A 25,569-nucleotide genomic window follows, 5' to 3' on the forward strand; every position below is an offset into this window, starting at 1 on the left:
ATAATTTTTTCCAAGTCTTTCCATTTCCTAACAAATGGGGCAATGTCATTCTTTCTGATGGAGGCATAGAATTCCATTGTGTATATATACAACATTTTCTTAATTCATTCATCTACTGAGGGGCATCTGGGTTGGTTCCATATCTTAGCTATGGTAAATAATGCTTCAATAAAACATAGTTGTGCTGGTAGCTTTAGTATGGTCTTGTTTGTGATCATTTGGGTAAATGCCCCAAAGTGGGATAGCTGGGTCATAGGGGAGCTCTGTGTGGAGTCTTTTGAGGAACCTCCATACTGCTTTAAGGAAGCATTTTCTACCCCCTTATTTGTCCCATCTCTGAGGTCTCTGATTCAGGATGTATTGGATACATCAGTAATTTAAAATCTCTTTCTTTGCTTTCCATTTACTCCCATATCTCTCATTAATATAATATTTGTTTGTCTTGGAAAAGGTGCCTTTATTGGCATCAGTTACTTGTACTAAAAGAGTTATTTTGAAATATCCATATATGCATACAATATACTTTGATCAGATTCATCTCTTTGGGCATTCCCCTCTTACCTCATTCAGAGAGGGTCAATCTGATTAAAGTACAGTATACACACGTGTGAAATACCATGGCAAAACTTCTTTGAACACTTGGCACATCCTAAAAAATTAATAATAAACAACAGGAATGTAAAGTAGGTTCTGTCTGGGGTACTGTACCAGTGGGAGGGGAGAGGGTAAACAGAGAGGGTGAAGAAAAGTGAATATGATCAAAATACTTTACATAAATGTGTGAAAATGGAAAAGGTGCCTTTTGACAAAAGCTATGAAATATGTGCAAAAATCAAGAAAAAAAGTTTTAAGTCTCTTTAGTTTTCTTATCTGGATTAGCATTTAATAAAATATTAGCTATCATCTTTCTGTAAAAAGAGAGATTTTTTTTCACTTTTGTTCTGTGACTAATACTGGACCATGAGCTGCAGGATGATTTCTATATCTGCTTCTGCAAAAAGTGTCACTTGGCCTCATCACACATGAACTTTATGTTTGAACATTACCATTTGTGAAAGTTTGTCATTGATAAATCTACAATACAATAAAATTTTACTAAAAATATTCAATAAAACTTATGATATCATAAATATATCATTTTTCCTAAAAAATATTCTTGATCTGTCAGAACTACTCAGATAAGACTTTATAAGTTGTGTATTAATACTGACATTTGAGCTCAAGAGTTATTAAAATACATGTGCAAAGCAGAGACCAGTGAGGCTATTCAGATACTTCTAAGATATATAAAGTTAATGGAGAGTGAGACAGAAAACTTAGAGCAGTACCAATCAATTAGCTACCTTAATGAAACAGTGACAAGCTTTTTGAACAGGTAATAGAATTGCTTAAGTAATTAATGATTGTTGGGAGACAAATCTCCATAGGTCTTTCTTGTTTCTGCACATCTTACAAGCAAAGGTAAAGGATTATGATTTCCTATGCTGAGTTCCTCTCCTGTAATTCAACCTCTACATCCGTAGGTGTCACTGGTCTCTTATCATCTCCATGCTCTGGGGCATGGGGATTCACATAAGAAATGTCACTACTCTAATTCCTATTACTGCTGTAATAATTTTAGATAAAATGTATAATAAAAAAGCAGTAACAAGCTGTCCTTTGTCTTTGATTCAGGAGTCCTATCAGCATTCACAAAACTGTGGTAAATAAATTTGTTCCCTTAAAAATAGGGTAAAAGGGCTGGGAAGGTGGCTCAGTGGCAGAGTGCTTGCCTTGCATGCATGAGGCCTGGGTCCGATTCCTCAGCACCACATAAGCAGAAAAAGCCAGAAGTGGCTCTGTGGCTTAAGTGGTAGAGCGCTGGCCTTGAGCTGAAGAGCTGAAGGACAGCACCCAGGCCCAGAGTTCAGGCCCCACAACTGACCAAAAAAAAAAAGTTAAAAATATCAGATTCTTCACAGTAACAGACAGGAATGAAGGTTTAATCACACATCCAAATATTCTCAGTTACGACTAAAATGTGATGAGATATTCTATAAAACTCTAAGTAAGTTATTTTAATGTTTACCATATGACAGTTTTGTCCACAAACATCTAAGCCTAGAAGAAATCAAACTTCATATAAATGTTTAGCATGCTTTCTTTGTGGGATTTGAACTTAGGACTTCACACCTGCTAGCAAAGTGCACTTGAATCACACTTCCACCATTTGGATTTAGTTATTTTTCAAATAAAGTGTAGCACTTTTTGCCCAGGTTGGCCTCAGACAGTGATCTATCTAGCTATACCTTTTACATAGCTGTGATTACAGTTGTGGGCCAAAGTACCTGCCAGCATGACCCCTTAAAAGCTGACATTCTGGCCAGTATGATGGTGCATACTTACAATTTCAGCTACTCAGAGGTAGAGGATCACCATCTGAGGTCAGCACAAATAAAAGTATGAGGCATTATTAGAAAAACTAGGGCAAAAAAGCAAAGTGTGTCTCATGTGGTAGAGTGCCTGCCTAGCAAGTGTGATAACTGAGTTCAATTCCCAATAGTATTCCCAATAAATCAATACTTTAAAAAGTGGCACTCAGGGCTGGGAAGGTGGCTCAGCCGTAGAGCCCTTGCCTTGCATGTAGGAGGCCCTGGGTTCGATTCCCCAGCACCACATAAGCAAAAAGAAAAAAGCCAGGAGTGGCGCTGTGGCTCAAGTGGTAGAGCGCTAGCCTTGAGCTGAAGAGCTGAGGGACAGCGCCCAGGCCCAGAGTTCAGGCCCCATGACCAGACCCCCCCTCAAAAAAAAAGTGGCATTCATGGGGTGCCGGTGGCTCATGCCTATAATCCTAGCTACTCAGAAGGTTGAGATCTGAAGATTGTGGTTCAAAGCCAGCCCAAGCAGGAAAGTCCATGTGCCTCTTGTCCCTAATTAACTACCATAAAAGCCAGAAGTGAAGCTGTGACTCAAGTGGCAAAGCACTAACTTTGGGCAAAAGAGCTCAGGGATAGAGCCCACGCCCTGAGTTCAAGCCCAAGGACCAGCACCAAAAAAAAAAAAAAAAAAAAGCTGACATCCTGGATGCACTAAACAGTATGAAATAAAATTAAATGATGCATGAAGTAATCACATCTCCCATCAAGTCTACCAAGATATTCTTTTGTGTAGTATTAGCAATTTTCTGAATAATTAGAAATTTTTAATTAAAAACTTACAAAATTTCATCTGGAAACTGTCTAAATGTTCTTGAGAAAAGACTAAATTGAAAAAGCAAACCATGCCAGATTTCCCAGAAACATTTAGTTGCCTTCAAAGTACTACTGACCACAGGAAGTAGAGAGAGCCAGAATTCTAAGGCAAACATTCCTCCTTCCTTTCCTGGCTAATGCACTGCCTGGATCAAAGGAGGATCAGCAAAGACCTCAGAAAAGGAGAAATTTAAACCCTGCTTACTGCCTAGGCATTAGACAAGATCAGGTTCATTCTCTCTTCAAAACTGAAATCATGTATGTTTAAAAGCAGTCCTTAAACTGCAAAGCCATTGGTCAGATCTACCAGTTTAAAATAAGCCTGTTATTATTATAAAACTCTATATCCAAGGAAATCATTTTCTTTTTTTAGAGAAGGAATACCTTGGGAAATACAACTAATCTGATGATTCTTTGGGAAGAGAATAAAATCTAGGAATATTACCAGAGCACAAGAAACTCTTTTGGAGGGGTATTGATTCAGTTTTTGATTTATTTCTAGATACAAAGTATTTTTAAAATGTTATAATTCAATAGTAGAGATAAAAAAGACTTTATAAGTCATTACTACTCTCACATGAAGTAAGCATCATAACTCATTTAGAGATGGAAAACAGAAGTTAAATAACTTTCAAGGATTTTGAAACAGTCCCAAATATTTGCTATTACTCTTAGTATAATTTCTTTCAGTTTTTCTGACTACAATAGTATTAGCTAATAATATGAGGTAAAACTCAATTGCACTTAAAAATACACTCATTCTAACACTTAACATTTAGATACAACAAATGGCATTTTGAATAAAAGAAATCTCTAAAAGGACGATAGCAGTGGTAGTAAGCACAGTAGAAGCACAAGTACTTTCTGAATGAAATAAAATTTAATTTCAAGGATTAGATAGGAGAAGGATGTCAGCAATTTATGCTAAAAAAACCACACAGTTCTTGCCCTGTTTTCATTTTTGTTATATCCCAGGATAATTTCTCAGTACCATGTATTGTAATACTGGGATAAATCCATAGCAAACAAGTGATTAACAAAACAATTAAACAAGACTATAATGTCTTCATTCACTCCAATAACCTTATGCGCTTAGCTACACTAAAAGGCAGCTGTACTAAAGAGTAGGAGCAACAAACAGAATGGTCAACAATGATTGTGCCACCTGGACTGTAGAGCACCATTTGCATTAGACAGTCTCTGGGAGTTGGATCCACTGTACATGCAGGTGAACCCTCCTAGAAGTAACTTTCTGCTGACCTGCTTGTGACGGTGTTGTGGAACCAGTTTAGGTTTCTTCTTCTTCTTTTAAATTAGTATCTATTAGTTGTACAATAGTTTCATTTTTACATGTCTAGATATGCTTCCAATACACCTCAATTAGACTCCCTTCTCTCTATAACTCTCCCTCATCCTTTTCTGTTCTCTTACCCAAACAATCTGGACAAACTTTATTGTCCTATTTCACACATGTACATAAAGTATTTTGAGCATATTCTGCATTCTTCACTCTCTTGGCTCACCTCTCCAACCCCTGCTTTACATTCTTTCCTAAACCCTGGCTTAGGGCCTAGTTTATATTCTGTCATTTGTTTTTTTCTTAATGAGCATGCTAATTGTTCAAAGGGGTTTCACCAGTTATTTTGCACATGCATATATTATACTTTAATTATAATGGCCCCGTTCCAATTTAAGCTGCTTCTCTGGACAAACGTAAGCCAGCCACTTACCAGCTCTGTAAAACCAGTGCACTAACCTATAAAAGCATCTGGATTTCTAGCAATCTTAAATAAATTTTTTAAAAAATTTCCAGGTAATCCCTCCCCCATGGTATAACCCAGCTTTCACTGTATTTGATGTTGGTATAATTTGCGGAGAAGGGAAAAAAACAAATCGTTTAACTAGGGATACAGGTGGACCCATTGCAACAATGAGATGTACAAGTCTTATGTCCAAAAACGAACTTTACAACTTTGGTGGGGAGTGAGAGGAGAGGGAGAGTATGGGAAGGGATAGGAAGGGGAAACAAAGAGGAGACAACAATGCTTGATAAGAAATGTACTCGTTATCTTGCCCATGTAATTGTAACTCCTCTGTACGGTATTCTCACAATTAAAAAAAATTTCCAGGTAAGAAGATTAAGAACAAATGATTGAATTAATCTAAGAAGCAAATATGCAAATGACTTTATAGGTAACAAAGAGAGAAGAGATATTCAAGCTAGGTACTGCTGAATCATGCCTGTAATCCTAGCTACTTAAGAGTCTGAAATCTGGGAATCCTGCTTCAAAATTGGCCTGGGCAAGAAATTTTGTGAGACTCTTATCTTCAATTAATCACCACAAAGCCAGAAGTAGAACTGTGGCTCAAGTAGAAGAGTGCTACCTTGAGCAAAAAAGCTCAGGGACAGTTCCCAAGCCCTGAGTTCTAGCCCCAGTACCAAATAATAATACTCTAAAGTATTATTAGAAAAATTATCTTCCTTATTATTAAGACTAGAAAGTTTGTGGGTTTTATTTTTTATTTTTCTGGTCCTGGGCCTTGAACTCTGGGACTGGGTACTGTTCCTAATTTCCTTTTGCTCAAGGCTATTGCTCTATTACAGCACTACTTCTAGCTTTTTCTGTGATTAAATGTAGGTTAGAGTCTCATGGACTTTCCTGTTCAGGCTAGCTTCAAACTTTGATCCTCAGAGCTCAGCCTCCTGAGTAGCTAGGATTACAGTCATGAGCTACCAGTGCTCAGCAAGGAAGTGTTTTTAAAAATAAATTTCTCCCTTTTTTTAATTCCATAGGCCTGAAACATCTAAATCTGCCTAAAATATAGGAGTAGTTAATTGCCCACAGCTGAATAACCAACTTGTCTTTTTGAAGTCTCCAAAAAAGTGCTAGTGACTAACACACTAGTACAAATGTGAAACAAGCAAATGTAATTAACAGAAATGCTAGAGGGCCTAGACAGGCAGAAGCTGCATAACAGCTTGGCAAAAAACAAAACAAAACTGTGTGTTCACTACTGGTGGCTCTTCATGGTTAGAAAAGAGACTTGCAAATAATGTTTAATGACTTTTTTTGTCAATTGTGGGACTTGGACTCAGTGCCTGAGCGCTGTCCCTGAGCTTTTTCAAAACTCAGGGCTAGGGCTGGGAAGTTGGCCCAGTGGTAGAGTGCTTGCCTCTCATGCATGAGGCCCTGGATTTGATTCCTCAGTACCACATAAGCAGAAAAAAGCCATAAGTGGCTCTGTGGCTCAAGTGGTAGAGTGCTAGCCTTGAGCTGAAGAGCTGACAGTGCCCAGGCCCAGAGTTTAGGCCCCACAACCTACAACAACAACAAAAAACCTAAACAAACAAACAAACCTAAAAAACTCAGGGCTAACACTCTACTTTGAGCCACAGCACAACTTCTGGTTTTCTGGTGGTCAGCTGGAGATAAAGAGTCTCACAAACTTTCTTGCCCAGGCTGGCTTTGAACTGTGATCCTCAGATCTCAGCTTCCTGAGTAACTAGGATTACAGTCATGAGCCACTAGTGCCCAGCAGATTTTTAAATTCTTAAATTACATGATTAGATCTTACCAAAAAATGACTAGACCACGCATAAAATAATTTTAATTAAAAACCTAATCTAAGTTTTATATGAACTATTCTCAAAAATCTCTATAATATATTAAATTGTCTGAAGAATCCTATGGACATATCATCAACTTCGCTAGCACTAAGGAGCAGTAGATATTTGCAGAATGTGGTAGATACCAATCAGTTTGAGAATAGTAAGGTAGGTGTCAGAACATACTCCAAGACTCAATAACTAAGAATTTATTAGAAGTCTATTCTTGGTAAGAAATGTACTCATTACCTTGCTCATGTAATTGTAACCCTTCTGTACGGTATTTTCACAATAAAAAAAAATTTATAAAAATAGAAGTCTATTCTGTGCCTACTGAGACCTAGTATCTGTAAAGTAATGTAATGAAATAATAGGACAAATCTTTTATGCTCCATAATTATTGCTCTGTTCATTCAACAAGACCCATGAAATCAGGTCACCCCAGTATTTACACTGGACAGGTCAAGACTTAATTTCTTTTTCACATAGCTGCTTCTGAGAGAGCCAGGCAGCCTCCATCAGATTTTCTAGCCAATAGCTGTTTCAGTTCCCAGCTTTCATACTAACTAACTTCCATAGTAACTAGCCCTGGCCAAGAACTTCAGTGCCCCATGGGCTGCTATTTCATTTCTTTATTATTTGAATATGGAAACAGGAAGCAAGCTGAATTGAACTGATTTGACAAGTTGAAGGAGTTGAAGGTAAAACAAATAGAATGGAGGATTAAGAAGCTGATTGAAAAGGAAAGACCTATAGAAAGAGGACATAATCATGGTCACTGTGATGTCCTCTATAGTTCTAGACCATGTATACTAGATGCAGGAATGTGGCTTTTATCAGGCAGGGCACCATAATGATTCAGCAGCAAGGATGTGTCAAGTAGCAATTGAATCTTAACAGCAAAAGCCAGAGCCCAGGCCATGTCACTCTGAGGCAAGGTTTCTAGCTCTGATACATGCTACACTTTGGGCTAGATAATTCTTTGTTGCAAGATCTGTTAATGTGCATTTTAATAGTTTTTAAGTAACTCTGGTGTCTAGCCACTAGATGTCAGTAGGAACTTCCTCCCCAGGTGTGTCAACCTAAGCAAGCTGACAACTTCAGATATTGTCATATTGTCAAATGTCCCCTGAGGAACAAAATTACCCTCAGTGAAGAGTCACTCCTCTGAGCAGGTGGCAATGTAAGCCATTTAATCATTTTAATCAAAGTAAGCAGTATGCTATGATTTGCTTTTTAAATAGATTCAATAAGGTAAAGGGATATCAAGGAGGGATGATGGAGAGATGAAAAGACTAGGCAGACTAAAGACAGTTTGGATGAAGATAATAATCAGTAAACCAAAGCAGAAGCCATAGAGAAAGAAATGAGCATATGAATTTAAGATATAAGGGGAGAGTCAGACAAAGCTTCAAGCCCAGTAAGATAAAAGACTTTGAGGGCCAGATGTGATACACACATGAAATCCCAGTTGCTCAAGAGGCTGAGGTAGGAGGATCACAGTCCAAGGTTGGCATGGGCAAAAGTACAAGATCCTATCTTATAAAATATGTTAAAGCAAACAGAGTTTCTTCTTCAGTGTAATTGGCTTGTTTTCTATTTTTGGCATCAAAGATAGAAAACTGGGTAATACAGTACTGTTTTATTTGCATTTTCCCACCTACTACATCTAGAAAATCTTAATACATTTGATCAGAATGTAAGATTCTAAATCAGTTCATCTGGCATATTCATACTGATTAGGCCTTGCCAGATGGGAGAAAATATTTTTATAATGAAATCTTCACGGAACCATTATAAAATTCCATAAACACACATAGAAAAGAACCACAAAGCATCACAAAAATAACTAAACACTGTCATGTGAAGTAAAGCACAGTAACAAAGGTTAAATTTTAGAAACTAAGGTTCTTCAGAACACTTGGAAAACTCTGGAGTATGAGAAGACTATTCTGTTTATTTTAAATCATGAAGTTCACATTAGTCCAAAGTTAGCCAACTGAACCCTCTCAAATACAAGGACCACTCTGCACCCCACCTAATAGAATATATAAAGCCTAGACATAAATTAAATACTGAGTCAATATAAAAATATCCTGTACTAAATTCTAAAGATAAACAAAGAGAGGGGTTAATTTTGAATAATCATTAAAAGCAAGCCCAGGTCAATAAACATGACAAATGGGCAGAATGTGAGCTCAGACACTGAAAGATACATGGTGGGAACAGCACTAATGGCTGGAAACAAAAACTAATGGTTCAAAATGAATTGCCTTAAAAGCAAAAATTAAAGAAAACAATATGACTTCACCGAATTATATAACAAATGTTCTACTTGAGAGCTGCTGAGATAATATTAAGCATTATATTTAATTAGAAGACCAAAAAATACCTACGTTTACTTTTTAAAAATCTCTGAAAATTATAATCATGATTGGCTAAATGATTTGCCTACCTTTAGTCTTGGAGAAACTGTAGGAAAGTGACCCATTATTTCTGGTGATAATGGCTGTACAAGCAGAATGACACCTCTCCCACCCAAAAATGTCTATATGTGAATCTTCCAAACTTGTAAATGTGTTACTTTCTGTGGCACAAGGGAGTGTGCAGGTATGATTCTGTTAAATATCTTGAAATGGAAGATCACTTGATTACTCTGGTAGGGCTAAGGTTCATAAGTGAAAGGGAATCACAAGATATAGGTCAAAATAGATGAGATATGAGGGACCAAATAACGTACTATTGATTGTGAATCAAGGAATAAGGCAGCCTCTAAAAGCAAAAGACCAGGAAACAAATTCTCATGCAGAGAAGACAGGAATAAAGTTGTATTAACTTTTAATTTAATTCTACTGAAGTTACTAATCAAAATTATTTTAAGGAAACAAACCAATGTTGTTTTAAGCCATTTATTTGTGGTAGCAATAGGAAAGTAATATAAGGGTAAATTGCTGTGGCAAGAAATTATTGAAGCTGAGGTTGTATGTCAATGGACGAGTACTTGTCTAGCATGTTCAAGATGCTAGATTCAATTTTTATTACTGAAAAAACAAATCTCTAGAACAAACACAACTAGACATCTGTTCCTCTAAAGAGCTAACACACAACACTTAAAATTAGATTTGTTTTAAAATTAGATTTATAAAAACAATTAAAAGTAAACACAGGGGCTGGGAATATGGCTTAGTAGTAGAGTGCTTGCCTAACATACAAGAAGTCCTGGGTTTGATTCCTCAGTACCATATAAATAGAAAAAGCCAGAAGTGCCACTGTGGCTCAAATGGTAGAATGCTAGCCTTGAGCAAAAGAAGCTCAGAGGCAGTGACCAGGCCCTATGTTCAAGCCCTAGGACTGGCAAAAAAAAAAAGAAAAGAAAAGTAAAAAAAGTAAACACATTATCTGCCAGATGCCAGTGGCTCACACCTGTAATGGTAGCTACTCAGGAGACTTAAGATCTGGAGGATCAAGGTTCAAAGCCAGCCTAGGCAGAAAAGTCTGTGAAAGTCCATCTCCAATTAACCATCAAAAATCCAGGCTGAAGGTGTAGCTCAAGTGGTAAAGCACTAGCTGTGAGCAAGCAGTCCTACTACTGGTCAAAAAAAAAAAAAAAGAAAGAGACAGACAGACAGAGAGAGAGAGGAAAAAAAGAAGAAGGAAGGAAGGAAAGAAGGGAGGGAGGGAGGGAGGGAGGGATTCAGAGAAGAAAGATAAAAAGTAAATACATATTTAATTTTGATAAGAAAGTAGGTTAGAAAACAAATAGAACACAGAATTTTCAACCAGGCAAGAAGATAAAAATTAATTAGGAAAATTTGGCTTTTTTTTTTTTTTTGGTCAGTTGTGGGGCTTGAACTCTGGGCCTAAAAGCTGTCCCTCAGCTCTTCAGCTCAAGGCGAGCGCTCTACCACTTGAGTTACAGCACTACTTCTGGTTTTTTGGTGGTTTATTAGAGATGAGAGTTTCACGGACTTTCCTGCCCGGGCTGGCTTTGAACTTCAATCCTCAGATCTCAGCCTCCTGAATAGCTAGGATTACAGGTGTGAGCCACCAGCGCAGTGGCATTTCTTATATATAACATTTTTAAAGGGACTACACCAAAGCATGTTCCTCAATAAGTCAACCCAAAGGCAAAACTTAGTACTTGTTTTAAAGCTCATATTTACCTGATGATCCTCTGGGCAGCATACTGATGGAGGGAACGAAACTGTGCTGACATATTTGCTAAGGCTGCCAAGCAATTTGTGTGAAGGTATTTGTCCTGTTAAAAAACAGCAAGTTTAAAACATACATCAAGTCTTCTCTGTATTTTAAATAAGGTTAACTAGAAGCAAATGTGAATTTAATTGTCTCTCATTTTAGAAAGTTGGAAGTCCACAATTTCTTTTCTCTAGTTTTGAAGTCCATAAAGAACTAAGATGTAAAAATATTTTCACAACCCATTTGGAAGCAACAAATGACATAAAACGTAAAGATGTTCTACATGGTTTTCATCATTCCCTCCAGGAAAAATACTGAAATCATTTGCTGCATAAATACTCATGTTTAATTACAGTGTGCTGCTTCAGACTCTAAAATATAAATTATTCTCTATTCTAAAACATATCTTGTTCTTGAAGTCTTGGCTAAAAAAAACCCACAAAAAAAAAACACCACATGGACATATAGCATTAGCCCCAAAGAGGAAAAAACAATAAAAAGTATTTAAACAAACCACTCAGACCACTCAGCTATAAATTCTGTATATTGCTTCTCTTTGATAATATCTTTCTATTGACTAGAACTATAATGGGTCTTATGAACAGAATCCAGAAGAATTGTTTTTTTTTAACTCCTTAAAGTATTTGCTTTTTTCTATTTTTCTTATCAACTGAATTCATATTTTCTTATCATGACATCATCTTATTCTTTGTTGTTGCTGCTTTTAGAAGGTAAATCAAGTAATACCAGTCTAGCAATAAATAGTTTTGACCTAATGTGCTATACTGTGTTCTATTTCACATAAAGTATTTCTGATTGTACCACATTAAATATTAATAAACAATATATTCCAATCAAGTAGTACAGTAACTATAGGCTGTATTTTTGCATTGTTTCATAAGCATTTTGGTACTCTAAAAGTTGAGATAAGCCAGGCACTGAGGGTTCACACCTGCAATGATAGGTACTCAAGAGTCTGAGATCTGAGGGTCCCAGTTCAAAGCCAGTCTGAGCAGAAAAAGTCTGTGAGATCATTATCTCCAATTAGCCACAAAAAGCCAGAAGGTGAGCTGTGGCTCAAGTGGTAGAGTGCTAACCTTGAGCATAAAAGCTCAGGGGCAGTGTCCTGGCCCTCAGTTCAAGCTCCAGAACTAGCAAAAAAAAATAATAAAATTGATGTAAGTTATACTATAGGTTTAGTCATAGTGTATTCAAAAACATGGAAACATAGTTATATAATACTCACTCTTGTCCGTGTCATGTTGTACTGAATGGTTCTTATTACCACCAGAATCAGGAGACTACCCAGTGAAATCTCAGTTAAAACCCGTTCGGAATACCACGTAATGTTTTTTAATATCTAAAATGGGGAAGAAAAGTTGAAGTAAAAATGATTACTTTAAGGAAAAATGAGTTATTCCATGTCTACAATTTTTGAGAAGTCACGGCTCTGCTCTGAAGATAAATTAAGCAGTAAAAAGTAAACTCTAAGATTTTCAGTTCTAGTAAATAAACCCACTAATGTGTTCACTTCTCCTTTCTCCTTAAATAGAAAACAGACAGGTCTGCAAAGCAAAAAGGTATCTACGAACAATATCATTACTAGACAAAAAAAGCGATATATCTGAAAGGAATGCATATAGGATAAGAGTAAAAGACAATCCTATCTACTCAGAAGGCTGAGATCACAAGGATCAAGGCTTGAGACCAGGTAAATGTTTTCAAGACCCTATCTCAACCTATAAAATGTTTGGAGATAGAAGGTAAAAGCCTGTCATCCCATTTATTCCAGGAAGCCTAATAGAAAGACTAGGCTAATAGACTAGGCTAGCCGGGGTAGAAAGTCAAGACTCTATCTCCAAAATAACTAAAGAAAAAAGGCAGGGAGGCATGGCTCAAATGATAGAGCACCTGTCTTTGCACAAGCACAAGGCCCTGAGTTTAAAGCTCAGTACAGCTCCCCACATTCCCCCCCCCAAAAAAAATAAAGTGACACATAAAATGAGTAGAATTTGGGAGCTTGAAGCAAAAATGAGAAAAAGTGAGTGCCTTTTGTAATTGACAGGACAACTTTCTCGACAGTGTATAGAAAACCTAAATGTATGTATTTAGGAAAGAGAAGCCAGGAATGTAATGAGCTCTTGAGACCTTCAAGTAGAACTGTGCAGTGTTTTGCTTGGCTGTTCAGAGCAGACAACCCTGGAATATACCTCCAGGCCTCAGTAGCAGGAATTGTTTCCTGAATTAAGTTGAGATGTTTCCCTGATAGATTTGTAACATGGGTATTGGGAAGGGAAGGATGCATACACACAAAAACTGAGCAGAACAGCAGGCAAATCTGGGCTACCACAAAGAAGGAAAAATACAACACTAACTAGAACTCCCTAATAGTCTTTTATATTATGCTTACTCTATATTCTTCCTCCTTTGACTCAAGAAGAGTCAATGTATCATATTCCCTGTATATGCAAGAAGAAACAGATTTCGAGAGGTTGTTCTTGCCCTCTCCACTAAGATACCCATATGCTGGGTGCCAATAACTCATGCCTGTAATCCTAGCTACTCAGGAGGCTAAAATCTGAGGATCATGATTCAAAGCCAGCCAGGGCAGGAAAGTCCATGAGACTCTTATCTCCAATTAACTACCAGAAAACCAGAAGTGGCCCTGCAGCTCAAAGTGGTAGAGCACTAGCCTTAAGCTGAAGAGCTCAGGGACAGTGCCCAGGCCCAGAGTTCAAGCCCCACAACCAAAAAAAAAAAAAAAAAGATACCCATTATTTGGGCAAAGCCTATTTCTTAGCATTCACAACTGTCAATGAGGTGCCAGAATCTTAAAAAACAAATTTGTGGGGCTGGGAAGGTGGCTCAGTGGTAGAATGCTTGCCTTGCATGCATGAGACCCAGGGTTTAATTCCTCAGCACCACATAAGCAGAGAAAGCTGGAAGTGGAGTTGTGGCTCAAGTGGTAGATGGCTAGCCTTGAGCTGAAGAGCTGAGCAACAACAACAACAAAAATTAGTCTAGATTTTAGGTTTTGTTTGTTTTGTTTTTTTTCTGGGTCCGGTTGTGGGGCCTGAACTCTGGGCTTGGGCGCTGTCCCTCAGCTCTTCAGCTCAAGGCTAGTGCTCTACCACTTGAGCCACAGCACCACTTCCGGCTTTTTTCTTTTTGCTTATGTGGTGCTGAGGAATCGAACTCAGGGCCTCATGCATGCAAGGCAAGCGCTCTACCACTGAGCCACCTTCCTAGACCCTAGATTTTAGTTTTTAACTATAAATGGATAACCAAAATCATTTTCAAAAGTAAATTCATGGTTGGAGGTGTGGCTCAGGCAAAGTGCCTGCCCAGTGAGTTCAAAGTCCTGAGTTCAAAGCCCAGTACCACCACAAAAAAAGTAAAGGAATTCAATAACCGTAAGAGGTTATGTTGAATATAATCAAACCTCTATTCGAATTAGCTCTACATAGTAACATATTAAATAATATGATGATATGGTCAGCCAAACACAAATATAGAAAACTCACTGAACAAAAAACCAAGTTTTTTCAACAAATATTTGATATGATAAATGAGAGGGGGAAATCTATTACAGATTTAAGACTCTTAAATACAAGGAGTAAGATTTGGAATCTAATTCAAACAAATTCTAGAAAATAGATAAATATAATTGGAGAAAATAGGCATTAGCAAGAACAAAAATTTTTGTTGCTTTTGTTGAATGTACTAATAGTATTATGCATTTTTAAAAGTCTGAACATATTGGTATCAAATTAAATATTTACAAATAAAATCATATAATATACATATATTAAAATATCTATAATACAATTATATATACATATATTCATCTGAGTTATAACATTTATTTTAAAAGACTACAGTGAAAAGTTATAATCTAGCATCCAAGTTCTCATCCAACCTAGGTATTAAAACTACTTTCATAGGATGAAAATGCTAAAGAGGAAGAAAAAAAAATCAGTTTAGTCGTAGAACTCTTCAAAGTACCAAAAAATTTTAAAGTTAAATTATATTACATTATTTAAAAAGTATAAAAATTAATGTCTCAATCTTATTCATTTTGTTCTATTCCTCATCCCATCTTTTATTCAAGGAACAAAGTGTTTGTCAGTTCCTGTCACAACTAAAGTTGAAATGAAGAAAAAAATAAATTTAGTAATAGCAAAAACATCTGCATCAATTACTAGTAGGAACCATTTTGATAGATCTGAACAATGGCTGCAGCTTTTCAGGAATAATGCAACAACACTATTTCAGAAGCTGGAAGAAAGATACCATATCTACTCCAGGTCATTACATAAACATCCATTATAAGTAAAAGATGGACAACATGCTAAGACCAAAGTAAATCTGCAGAGGGACATATCTATTCTATATTCTAATCAAAGTAATGGTAACTTACCACTTCATGAATGGACCTATTAAAGCCATCGTCTTCTGTAAGGATCAACAGTATTATAAGAGCCATATACACATGGTGCGAATTTCTTTCTTCAACATGATACAGAATCTCAAGAATTGGTAAAACCTGGGAAATAAAAATATAATTTACTCTTTTAATATCTTATTAGATAAACAATGTTTTTCTAAAATTTTATACTTTTATTTTGTATCTTTTACTTTAATATCATAGTAATTTATTATTATTATTTTTTTTTGTCAGTCGTGGGGCTTGAACTCTGGGCCTGGGCGCTGTCCCTGAGCTCTTCAACTCAAGGCAAGCACTCTACCACTTGAGCCACAGCACCACTTCCAGTTTTTTAGTGTTTATTGGAGATAAAGAGTCTCACAGACTTTCCGGCCCAGGCTGACTTTGAACCGTGATCCTCAGATCTCATCCTCCTGAGTAGCTACAATTACAGGCATGAGCCACTGGTGCTCGGACATAGTAATATTTTATAGATACTTTCTATTCACTTAGCTAAGACACCAGGAGAGAAAGTCATCATTAAATCTGGGAAGGTCTAGAAAGTCTACCCAACCTAAAGGCTAGATTTGCAGAGACCTAAATCATTTAAGCTCATGGTTTGAAGTTTTTAAGAAATTACATCCACAAAAGGTTTTATCTTTGTTGCTGTAGTTTTTAATGCACTATGTGATTTTTCTGGTTTCTTTTGTATGTTCTTCTTCCATGGTATAAACCCTGTTTTTACTGTATTTGATTCCTCACCCTGCATCTTATATATACATTGTTCTAATTTGGGGATGGGAAGGGAAATAACCAAATGCTGAAAGAAGGATACAAGACACTATGTTGACAAGGTAGGGAAGGGAAAAACAAAGGAGGGGGTAACAATGCTTGATATGAAAGTACTCATTACCTTACTCATATAACTGTAACCTTTCCATACAGTATCTTTACAATAAAAAAATAAAACAACAAAAACAGAAATTATATCATCTTCCCTCAACCAAAAAAACAAAAGGACAGATACCCAGCTGCTCAGAAATTTTTAAAAAATGTTTAAATTTATGCACTTAGTATCACTTGTATTTTAATGCTAAAAAGTAAAAAAAAATACTTTAAGCTGTTCAAGATGCACTGGCTCAACATGAATATTGAGATGTACTCTTTGTGTGTGTGTGTGTGGGGGGGGTCATGAGGCTTCAACTCTGGGCTTGGGTGCTGTCCCCTGCGCTCTTCAGCTCAGGGCAATCACTCTACCGCTTGAGCCACAGTGCCACTTCCGGTTTTCTAGTGCTTTATTGGAGTCTCATGGGAAACAAAGGAGGAGGCAACAATGCTTGATAAGAAATGTACTCTTACCTTGCCCATGTAATTGTAACCCCTCTGTACAGTATTTTCACAATTAAAGAAGAAAAAAAAAAAGAGTCTCACAGACTTTCCTGCCCGGGCTGGCTTTGAATTGTGATCCTCAGATCTCAGCCTCCTGAGTAGCTAGGATTACAAGCGTGAACCACCAGCACCCGGCGAGATGTACTCTTTAGTAAACCATTTCATTGTATATGATATATTTACAAACATTTCAATTCATTTTATATGATCTATTTATTCTTTTTGTTCTAGTTCATTTTATATTCTCTATTTACAAATAGACCAATTTATTTCAAATCCCTACTTTAAATCTTTCAATTTATACATTCTTTACTAGTTAAGGTGAACAGGTTACTAAAAGTATCTGTTAGATATGGGCAAACTAGCTACATACCATGCCACAATACTTCATACACTATTCACTGAATATTGAAAAATAAAAACTCTCAAATCTAAATCAGACAATTATTATTATAACAAGTAAGTTATTCATATACATAAATCCCACATGCTGGTATATAAAGTCCATAAAAATGAGGGACACCTATTATAAGAATTCTGGGTGTTTTATTCTTTTACAAGCTGTAATTGAAATGTCTTCTAAATTATGAAGAAGTGTAGTACATAAGACTACTAAATTCTAGTAGTTCAGAATTGTGTCACAATTACTAGTCATTACTCTCTGTTTTCTTCTTTCATTGGCATACATTTGTTATACAGTTAGGTTTCATCATGAATTTTCACACTTACCCGTGTATGCATGTAGTATGTGTTTGTATGTATGTATGTACGTATGTGTGTATGTATGTATGTATGTATGTATATTCACCTTCTTCATTAGCCCTCTCCCCTTCCTCTAGTACCCAATTCAAGCCTGTTTTACTTTCCTCTTTTTTATATTGTATACTAATTACACCAAAGCATTTCTGTATTTAGAAATGCATGTATTGCCTAGTGCTCAGAATAACCTTCTCTATTGCTTTCTCCTTCCCTTTCCCCGCCAATTCCTTACTGATTAGGAGCTTTCATTGAGGTTCCTTATGCCATATTGATACAAAGTCAATTGCTCAAACCACTATGGCAGTTCCTTCTCTTTGTTTTGTTCCCCCCCACTTCCAATATAGGAGCTCATTTTATGCCTAAGCTGGCCTGGATTGCAGTAGTCCTGTGATCCTTCCCTTGGGTGTGGGGATATCAAGGCACATACTGTGCCTGGTCACTGGTTGAGATGGACTCTTAAGCAACTGGCCCTGAACCTCAATTCCCTAATCTCTGCCTCCAAAGTAGCTAAGATTACAGACTTTAAACTACCAGTTGGGCTGGCTTTACCTTTTTATGTAAAAAGCCATATGTAGAAAATAAAGAACTCTTAGACCATCTAAAAGAAGATATAAAATTCCTTATGTAACTTCTTCTGATACTAAATATCAAGTCAGAGACTTCATATCACTCTATGGATCTCCTTTTCTGTGACTCCACAGTAAAGTTTAAGTTAAAATGATATGAGTTGCATACTGCAATGTGTGTGCAAGTTTAAGATCTCACCCAAGGGCAGAAAGCTGGTGAGGCTTAAGGGACGTATCTGCCCAATCTCTGCTTGAAAATAAAATGGCAGCTAACTTGAAATTCCTTTATTGAAGAAGGTACAAACACCATGGTATTGAAACATCTACTTATTATTTGTCCACAATCTCTTCCTTTAAAGAGCTCCTCCCCACAAGCCTCTCCAAATACCCTGTGGCTCTGATGGCTTATCATTGGTCAAAGAGTAGACATTCAGCCTCAAAAGAGAATATTGGAGCCTTTCATGAAATTCTTATGAATAGATGTGTGTATATAAGTGTATATACGTGTAATATGTACATCTACAAACACATTATACATATATACACATGTGCATATACATATATGTACATATAATATTTATATTTTGTGTATACATATTACATATATAATTGTGTGTGTGTGTGTGTGTGTGTGTGTGTGTGTGTGCGCGCGCGCGCGCGCGCCAGTTTGTTCTGGTGCTTGAACTCAGGGCCTGGGTACTGTCTCTGAGCTTTTTTGCTCAAGGGTAGCACTCTACCACCTGAACCACAGTTCCACTTTTGGGATTTTTTTTTTTTTGGTGTTTAATTTTTTTTTGGTGATTAACTCTTTTGGTGGTTAATTGTCACAGGCTTTCCTGCCTAGGCTGGCTTCAAACCATGGTGCTCAGATATCAGCCTCCTGAATAGCTAGCATTACTCGTATAAGACACTGGTGCCTGGCTTATAATTTCTTCCTTTAAGATTGTAAGGCCATGGACCCAGGGCTGCTGCTAGTGTCATTAACTCCATTTGGAAAGTGTGTACTTGACAATGAGACAAACAGTGTAGAAAGTAGTGGCTAAGGATGAATATATGAAAATATTTGTGCAAATATATTCCTTTTAGCTTAAGGTAGGCACTCATCAGTTTGTTACAACTTAAAAAAAAAAAAAACCAAGAGTATTTTTTTAAATGTCTAGCTACTTTTGTAAACTACTTTGTGGTGATGATAAAACAATAAAAATTCATGTCCCTATAGAGTTTGCTTAATAGATAAAAAAGATATTCAGGAATCATTACTCTATTTTTCTAATGAGTGTTTAATGTCCTACCAGATTAATGAATATACTTGCACCGAAAGAAGTCAGAGGTTGAATGCCTATGGCTCATGCCTGTAATCCAAGCTGCTCAGAAGGCTCAGATCTCAGCACTGGCAGGAAAGTCCATGAAACTCTTATTTCCGATTCACCAGTAAAAAGCTGGAAGAAGAGCTGGCTCAAGTGGTAGAGCACCAGCTTTGAGTAAAAATGCTATGGAATAGTTTCCAGGCTGAGTCCAAGCTCTAGTAACAACATAAAAATGAGAGAGGAGAGAGGAGAGAAAGAAAGAGAAGTAGGGGAGAGAGAGAGGCTTTCAAGTATCACAGTCAATGCTCTATACAAACTTAGGAAGGAACAAGCTTTCTCTTTACAAGAGTTTTACTTAGGAGCAGTGTAGCTTTATATCCAATTTATTACTTAAGCCAATATTCCAAATGTAGGTTCTTTCATCATGCTTTATTTTTTTTGGAGGGGGGAGAAAGGGTGGGGGTCCATCTGTTGTGGGGCCTGAATTCTGGGCCTGGCATTGTCCCTTAGCTCTTTAGCTCAAGGCAAGCACTCTAGCACTTGAGCCACAGTGCCACTTCTGGTTTTCTGGTGGTTAACTGAAGATTGTCACTGACTTTCCTTGACTGGGCTGGCTTTGAACCTTGATCCTCAGATCTCATCCTAAGGAGTTAGGATTACAGGCATGAGCCATCGGCACCTGGCCCATCATGCTTTTTGTTCTTACTATAATTGTGATACAAAATATGCTCAGTGAAAAAAAATTACTGGTACCAGGATTTGAACTCTAGGCCCTGTGTTTACTGGACTTTCTTGCTTGATTGGCATTCTACACTTGAGCCATGCCTCCAGCCCAGGTTTTTGCTGAGACATGGAATTTCTCAGACTTTTCTGCACAGATTGGCTTCAAATTATGATCGTCTTGATTTCACCTTCCTGAGCAGTTATGTTTACAGGTATGAGCTACTGTACCCTGCTGAATTCTAGTATTTTAATGTTTCTTCATATACATAATATTTTAAAGCTAAAAAACAGTAGTTACCAAAAGCTTGATGAAGCATCTAACAACCTGTAAAACTAGGAACAGAGGCAACAGCCTGTTGCTGTCAGGCAGCTATTCGCTAATTCACATTGTTTGTTGTAAAGCAGTAATAGTTCAGTTTTCTACATACATTTCAAACAGCATATGCTGAGTGAAGTAGCTAACGTTACTCCTCAGAAAAACACTGTTGTTTACCTACACATTAGTTATAATGGAAATCAATGATTGCTTTTCAAGACTTTTTGTCCATGAACAAAAATGGTAATATTACTTTATTAACATCTAAGCGATATCTGACAAGATGTCTTAGTCTAGGAACTACATTTATATAGCCATAGATCATAGGGCTTATATAAGCTCACAATGGTCTATCTCATACACATCCAATAGGAAACAAGCATCATGCACCCCAAAGGCACAGGACCCTTAAGAAACCACACTGAAAAAAAAAGTACCCTTCCTGTTATCATTCTCACCAAGAATTCACTGCAATTGTGACCAATTACATGAACCTGGTGGGCAAGCAATTCACAACTTTAATGGACAAAAAAGAAACAGAATTCTTGCTGAAGGTACTTCTTTGAAGACTTAATCAGGCTGAATCCTGGGTAAGTTGGGTCTTCTAAAGGCCCCAAAGACAAGAAAGTTTGTCAGTAGAGAAGAGAATGCTGCTGTGTTCTACTCTGGGAGCCAACTCTGTGTGAACTGGTTCCTACTCCGGAGACATGCAGACCCTTTGACAGTGTTTAGTGGTATTTCCCCATCAACTTCTCAACTATAACCTAAGTGGCCACCTCTTGGCAAATTTTCTTTCTTCAAATTATTATAAAATACACAAAACTTACAAGATTCTCCATATCTGTGCGGGCCAACATGTATGTCCTGACATTGCTGTTCTGATGGAGCAGTGTGTATAAGAGGAGCGTTGCTTGATCAGATGTCTGTTGTTCACAAAGGGCTGTGTACAAACTGTTAAAGTTAATCTGGAAGGCATGTGGAATTGATGAGGGAAAAGGACTGCTGTCTGGAATAGAAAAGAAAAACAGTCATAAAGAATTAGAAAATAACATATGAATACTTATGGGAAGTCCCTACTTTTCAGAGTCAAAAATTTCAATTGATATTTTAAACTTTATTTTGAAAAGGGATAAAGTAACTAAACCGAGTCACGTAGTTTGTTACTATTTTCTCCTAAGTGTAGCTGAACTGAATCAGCTATAAGTAAAGGCATCATGGCACATTGTATGCACCTGTAATCTTCTGCCCTTAAAGACAGCAATGAAAAAAAGGATCTCTAAAAAATACAACTTAGGACACTGAAAGACAAAGATGACCAGTCCCAAATTTCTAGAGAAAAAAAAAATACAGCTTCTATATAAAACAGCAAGTTCTTTCATAAAATAAGGCTTTTATAAAACTATGTTGAAACTCGGTTCATTTATTTTAAGAAAATAAATCATGTTTGAAAGATTCACCTTTTTTTTGGGGGGGGGGGGGGGTCTGGTCGTGGGGCCTGAACTCTGGGCCTGGGCGCTGTCCCTCAGCTCTTCAGCTCAAGGCTAGTGCTCTACCACTTGAGCCACAGCGCCGCTTTTTTTCTTTTTGCTTATGTGGTGCTGAGGAATCGAAACCAGGGCCTCTGGCATGCTAGGCAAGCGCTCTACCACTGAGCCACCTCCCCAGCCCCAAGATTCACCAATTCTATTAAACAACTCCCAAAGAAAATGGCTGGAAAAACAACATATAATTTACATACTTAACATATAAACATGTAATTTAGAAATCTTTATAATTAAATTTCAAAATAATTGCTTCACGTGACTAACTATATATTTGTAAGGGATGGCTAAGTACTGTCAAGTACTCTAGTACATATGTATTATAGAATTTATATGAAACAATAGAGAAGATTGTGAACACACTGTATTACAATAGAAACAAAGTATCAACTTGGATCATACCTGATTGCACTGGCGTAAGTGTATGCATATGTGTGTGTATGTGTGTTTACAACAGCTATACCTTCCTAGCTAATAACTGCTATGAACCAGCTTTCAAGCCACTATTTTACATCTATTATTCCTTATCTAATCCATACAACAAATATGTCATTATTCTAACCTAGTTTTATGAAGAATAAAATGGAAGTTTAGAGAGATTAAGTATCTTTTTCCAAGATTGGTCCTAAGTAAAACCTGTAACAGTCTTTGTATTGTGTTGCTTCTTCCAATAACAACAACAATTTAAAATTGTGTTGATTCTTCTAAAACAGCACGAATTTAGTGAGTCTGTACTAGTGTACAAGTTCATTTAATTCTTTAAAAAAATCATGTGAGGGGGCTGGGAATGTGGCTTAGTGGTAGAGTGCTTGCCTAGCATACATGAAGCCTTGGGTTCGATTCCTCAGTACACAGAAACACACAAAGCTCAAGTGCTAACCTTGAGCAAAGGAAGCTCAGGGACAGTGTCCAGGCCCTGAGTTCAAGCCCCAAGACTGGCAAAAACAAAAAAAAAAGAATCATGTGAGGGAGAGATTATAATTCTTGCTTTAAAGATAAGAACATTGGTATTTTAAATAAAAACTAAGATGTAAATACAGGTCAATCTGACTCTAAAGTCAGTAGTTCCAGTCTCACCCTATTGTCTCCTAGAAGCCATGGTTCAACCCTAAATGTACTAACATTTGGCCCGAGTGGCAAAAGTAATCATGCTAGAAATTATATACTGAATACTTGCTATGTAGTGAAACCTGAACTGATCATTTTAAACTCTACATTTGCCTGGTATTTATACAAGTTATTAGGTGACATCAAGTCCACTTCATAGACAAAGTCCTTGAGACTTACTTACAGAGATTATGTAAACTGCCAAAGGTTTCATACTCTAAAGTGATTGAGATATGTTATAAGCTCAGCTCCAGAATGTGTTTTATTAACCAGTGATCCACATTATCACTAAGAAGAGTGTAATACCAAAAAAAAAATCACTACTGGCTACATGAGTTGTCATGCTTTATGCATAAAATTGTTACTGATTTCTACTAGTCTGTGCTTCAGTTTGAATGACTGTGTTCCCTCCAAAATTTATGTTGAAGCTTAGTCTTCAATGCAGTGGCATTAGGGGGTATTAAGTCTTAAGTGTTTCTTCCTTGTGAAATCTTTGATTAAGGAATTTGAAAGAGAACTTCACATAGAAAATTTTTGTCCTTCAGGCTCATGCCACGTGAGAACAGAGCGTCCGAGGCGCAACAGGAGGGCAGAGGTGTGCCTTTGTTAGACACCCAGCCTGCTAGTGTTTCCATTATGAATTTCTCCATCTTTACACCTACAAGAAATCAATTTCTGTTTTTTTCATAAATTATCTACTACTGGGTCTTTTATTATAGCAGCTCAAACGGACTATGATAATAGGAGAGTTGGCAGAGATACAACTGTCACACTAAAATTTCAACCTTGAGAAATATATGTTAGAATGGATCTAGAAATCAGAAGCCTCTCTGTTCCTGCTCAAGAACTGTACTTCTTGCTCACCTTAGTTATTGGCTACATCTTGATACTGTAACTGCTATAGTAATCTTCCTTTTAGAATATAACCTCTGGATAGAATGTTACTGTTGCCACAAAGAACCATCTTTTCCTCTTCTACTTTAGAGGTTAGTAAATAGAGCCCATAGGCAGTCCACCTATTTTAGAAATAAAGCTTTATTGAAACACAGCCATACTTGTTCATTCAAGTGACTTTTATGTATACTTTCAGGTAATAATAGCAGGGTGAAGAGTTGCAACAAAGATCAGATGGCCATGCAATGCTACTGCTGCTTTACAGAAAAAGGTTTGCTGATTTTTGCCCTAAGTTTTAATCCTATAAAACTCTGATTAGAACAGATTCTTTTTTTTTTTTTTCTTGCGCTGGTCCTGGGGCTTTAACTTCGGGCCTGTGAGCTATCTCTGAGTTGTTTTTGCTCAAAGCTAGCACTCTACCACATCTTCATTTTGGGCTTTTTGGTGGTTAAATCGAGATAAGAGTCTCTCGGACTTTCTTGCCCAGGCTGGATTTCAACCTTGATCATCAAATCTCAACCACCTGAGTAGTTAGGATTATAGGCGTGATCCACTGATGCCCAGCTAAAATATATTAAGTGAAAATATAAAACTACCAATTATTTGGGCTTCATGGGTTAAATTCCTATACCTAATAGGCAGGACAGAATGCTCCAAAGTAAGTCCAAGCTTGATTATCTCCAAAAGAAATGTAAGTTTAGAAAATATAAAGGACCTCAATAGCTCTTCTAGCATTTATTTGGCTTCCCTGAAAATACTGACAGGAAATTCTTCATAACCAATTTGAAAAAACAAGTTAACACACGTCCCCAAAACTATAAGATAAACAATATGGAGTAAACAACACTCTCCTCTTTAGAAAGAAGATTAAGAGAAAAAAAACCTCACCAACCTTGTGTATTCTTAAAGGACATAATGGCCTGTCTGTAGGGGTTTGGTGCCTCTGGAGCATCTGTCAGGTTGGCCAACACCAGTAAAAGCAGGAGACTTTGGTTGGCCAGAGGAGAAGAAAGTTCTGGAGAAGCAGTGGCTTTGCTGCCCACACCTCCTAATGTGAAGACAGTCCAGAGACCAGCTTGAGAAGAAAACAAAGGATTACTGTCATCACTAATATCATATATTTCTGTACAAAATTTCATTCTTTCTATGCTTTAAAATTCAAGGTATACTTATTATAAGAGCAAAACTAACTGCATTATTTGGAAATTCTCCTATTGCCCAAGTAATGTTTTAATAATTATCTGTCCATAATTACATTCTATTCTACTTCTATTTTCCACAGATAATCATTATTTTTCTTATATTATTTCTAGATTTTTCTGTATGTATAATTATGCAAATACATAGTGGTCAATATCTGCAAACACTGTACATACTCCCATTGGTATCACTGACACAGTATGGAGAAGAAAGGGAAAAAGTTGAGAGAGGACAGGAGGAAAGGAAGAAAAGAGCAAGGAAAGGAACAAGATGCAAAAAGATATGATGAATACTCCAGGGTAAATGA

At 37.0% G+C, this 25,569-nt stretch overlaps 1 protein-coding gene across 2 annotated transcripts in view; it reads right to left on the minus strand.

Annotated features, from left to right (window-relative positions):
- Dym (dymeclin) overlaps positions 1 to 25,569 on the minus strand; it is a 322,312-nt gene that overhangs the window by 176,550 nt on the left and 120,193 nt on the right. For both annotated transcript variants that reach the window (XM_042675227.1, XM_042675228.1), the window contains exons 9-13: positions 24,955 to 25,137; positions 21,348 to 21,526; positions 15,455 to 15,580; positions 12,281 to 12,394; positions 11,001 to 11,095 (exon numbers count right to left, since the gene is read on the minus strand). In XM_042675227.1, the coding sequence (XP_042531161.1) occupies positions 11,001 to 11,095; positions 12,281 to 12,394; positions 15,455 to 15,580; positions 21,348 to 21,526; positions 24,955 to 25,137 (697 nt within the window). The remainder of the gene's footprint in view (positions 1 to 11,000; positions 11,096 to 12,280; positions 12,395 to 15,454; positions 15,581 to 21,347; positions 21,527 to 24,954; positions 25,138 to 25,569) is intronic.

Source organism: Dipodomys spectabilis, unplaced genomic scaffold (assembly GCF_019054845.1).
Source record: "Dipodomys spectabilis isolate Male_0828 unplaced genomic scaffold, ASM1905484v1 ptg000024l, whole genome shotgun sequence".
Classification (NCBI taxonomy): domain Eukaryota; kingdom Metazoa; phylum Chordata; class Mammalia; order Rodentia; family Heteromyidae; genus Dipodomys; species Dipodomys spectabilis.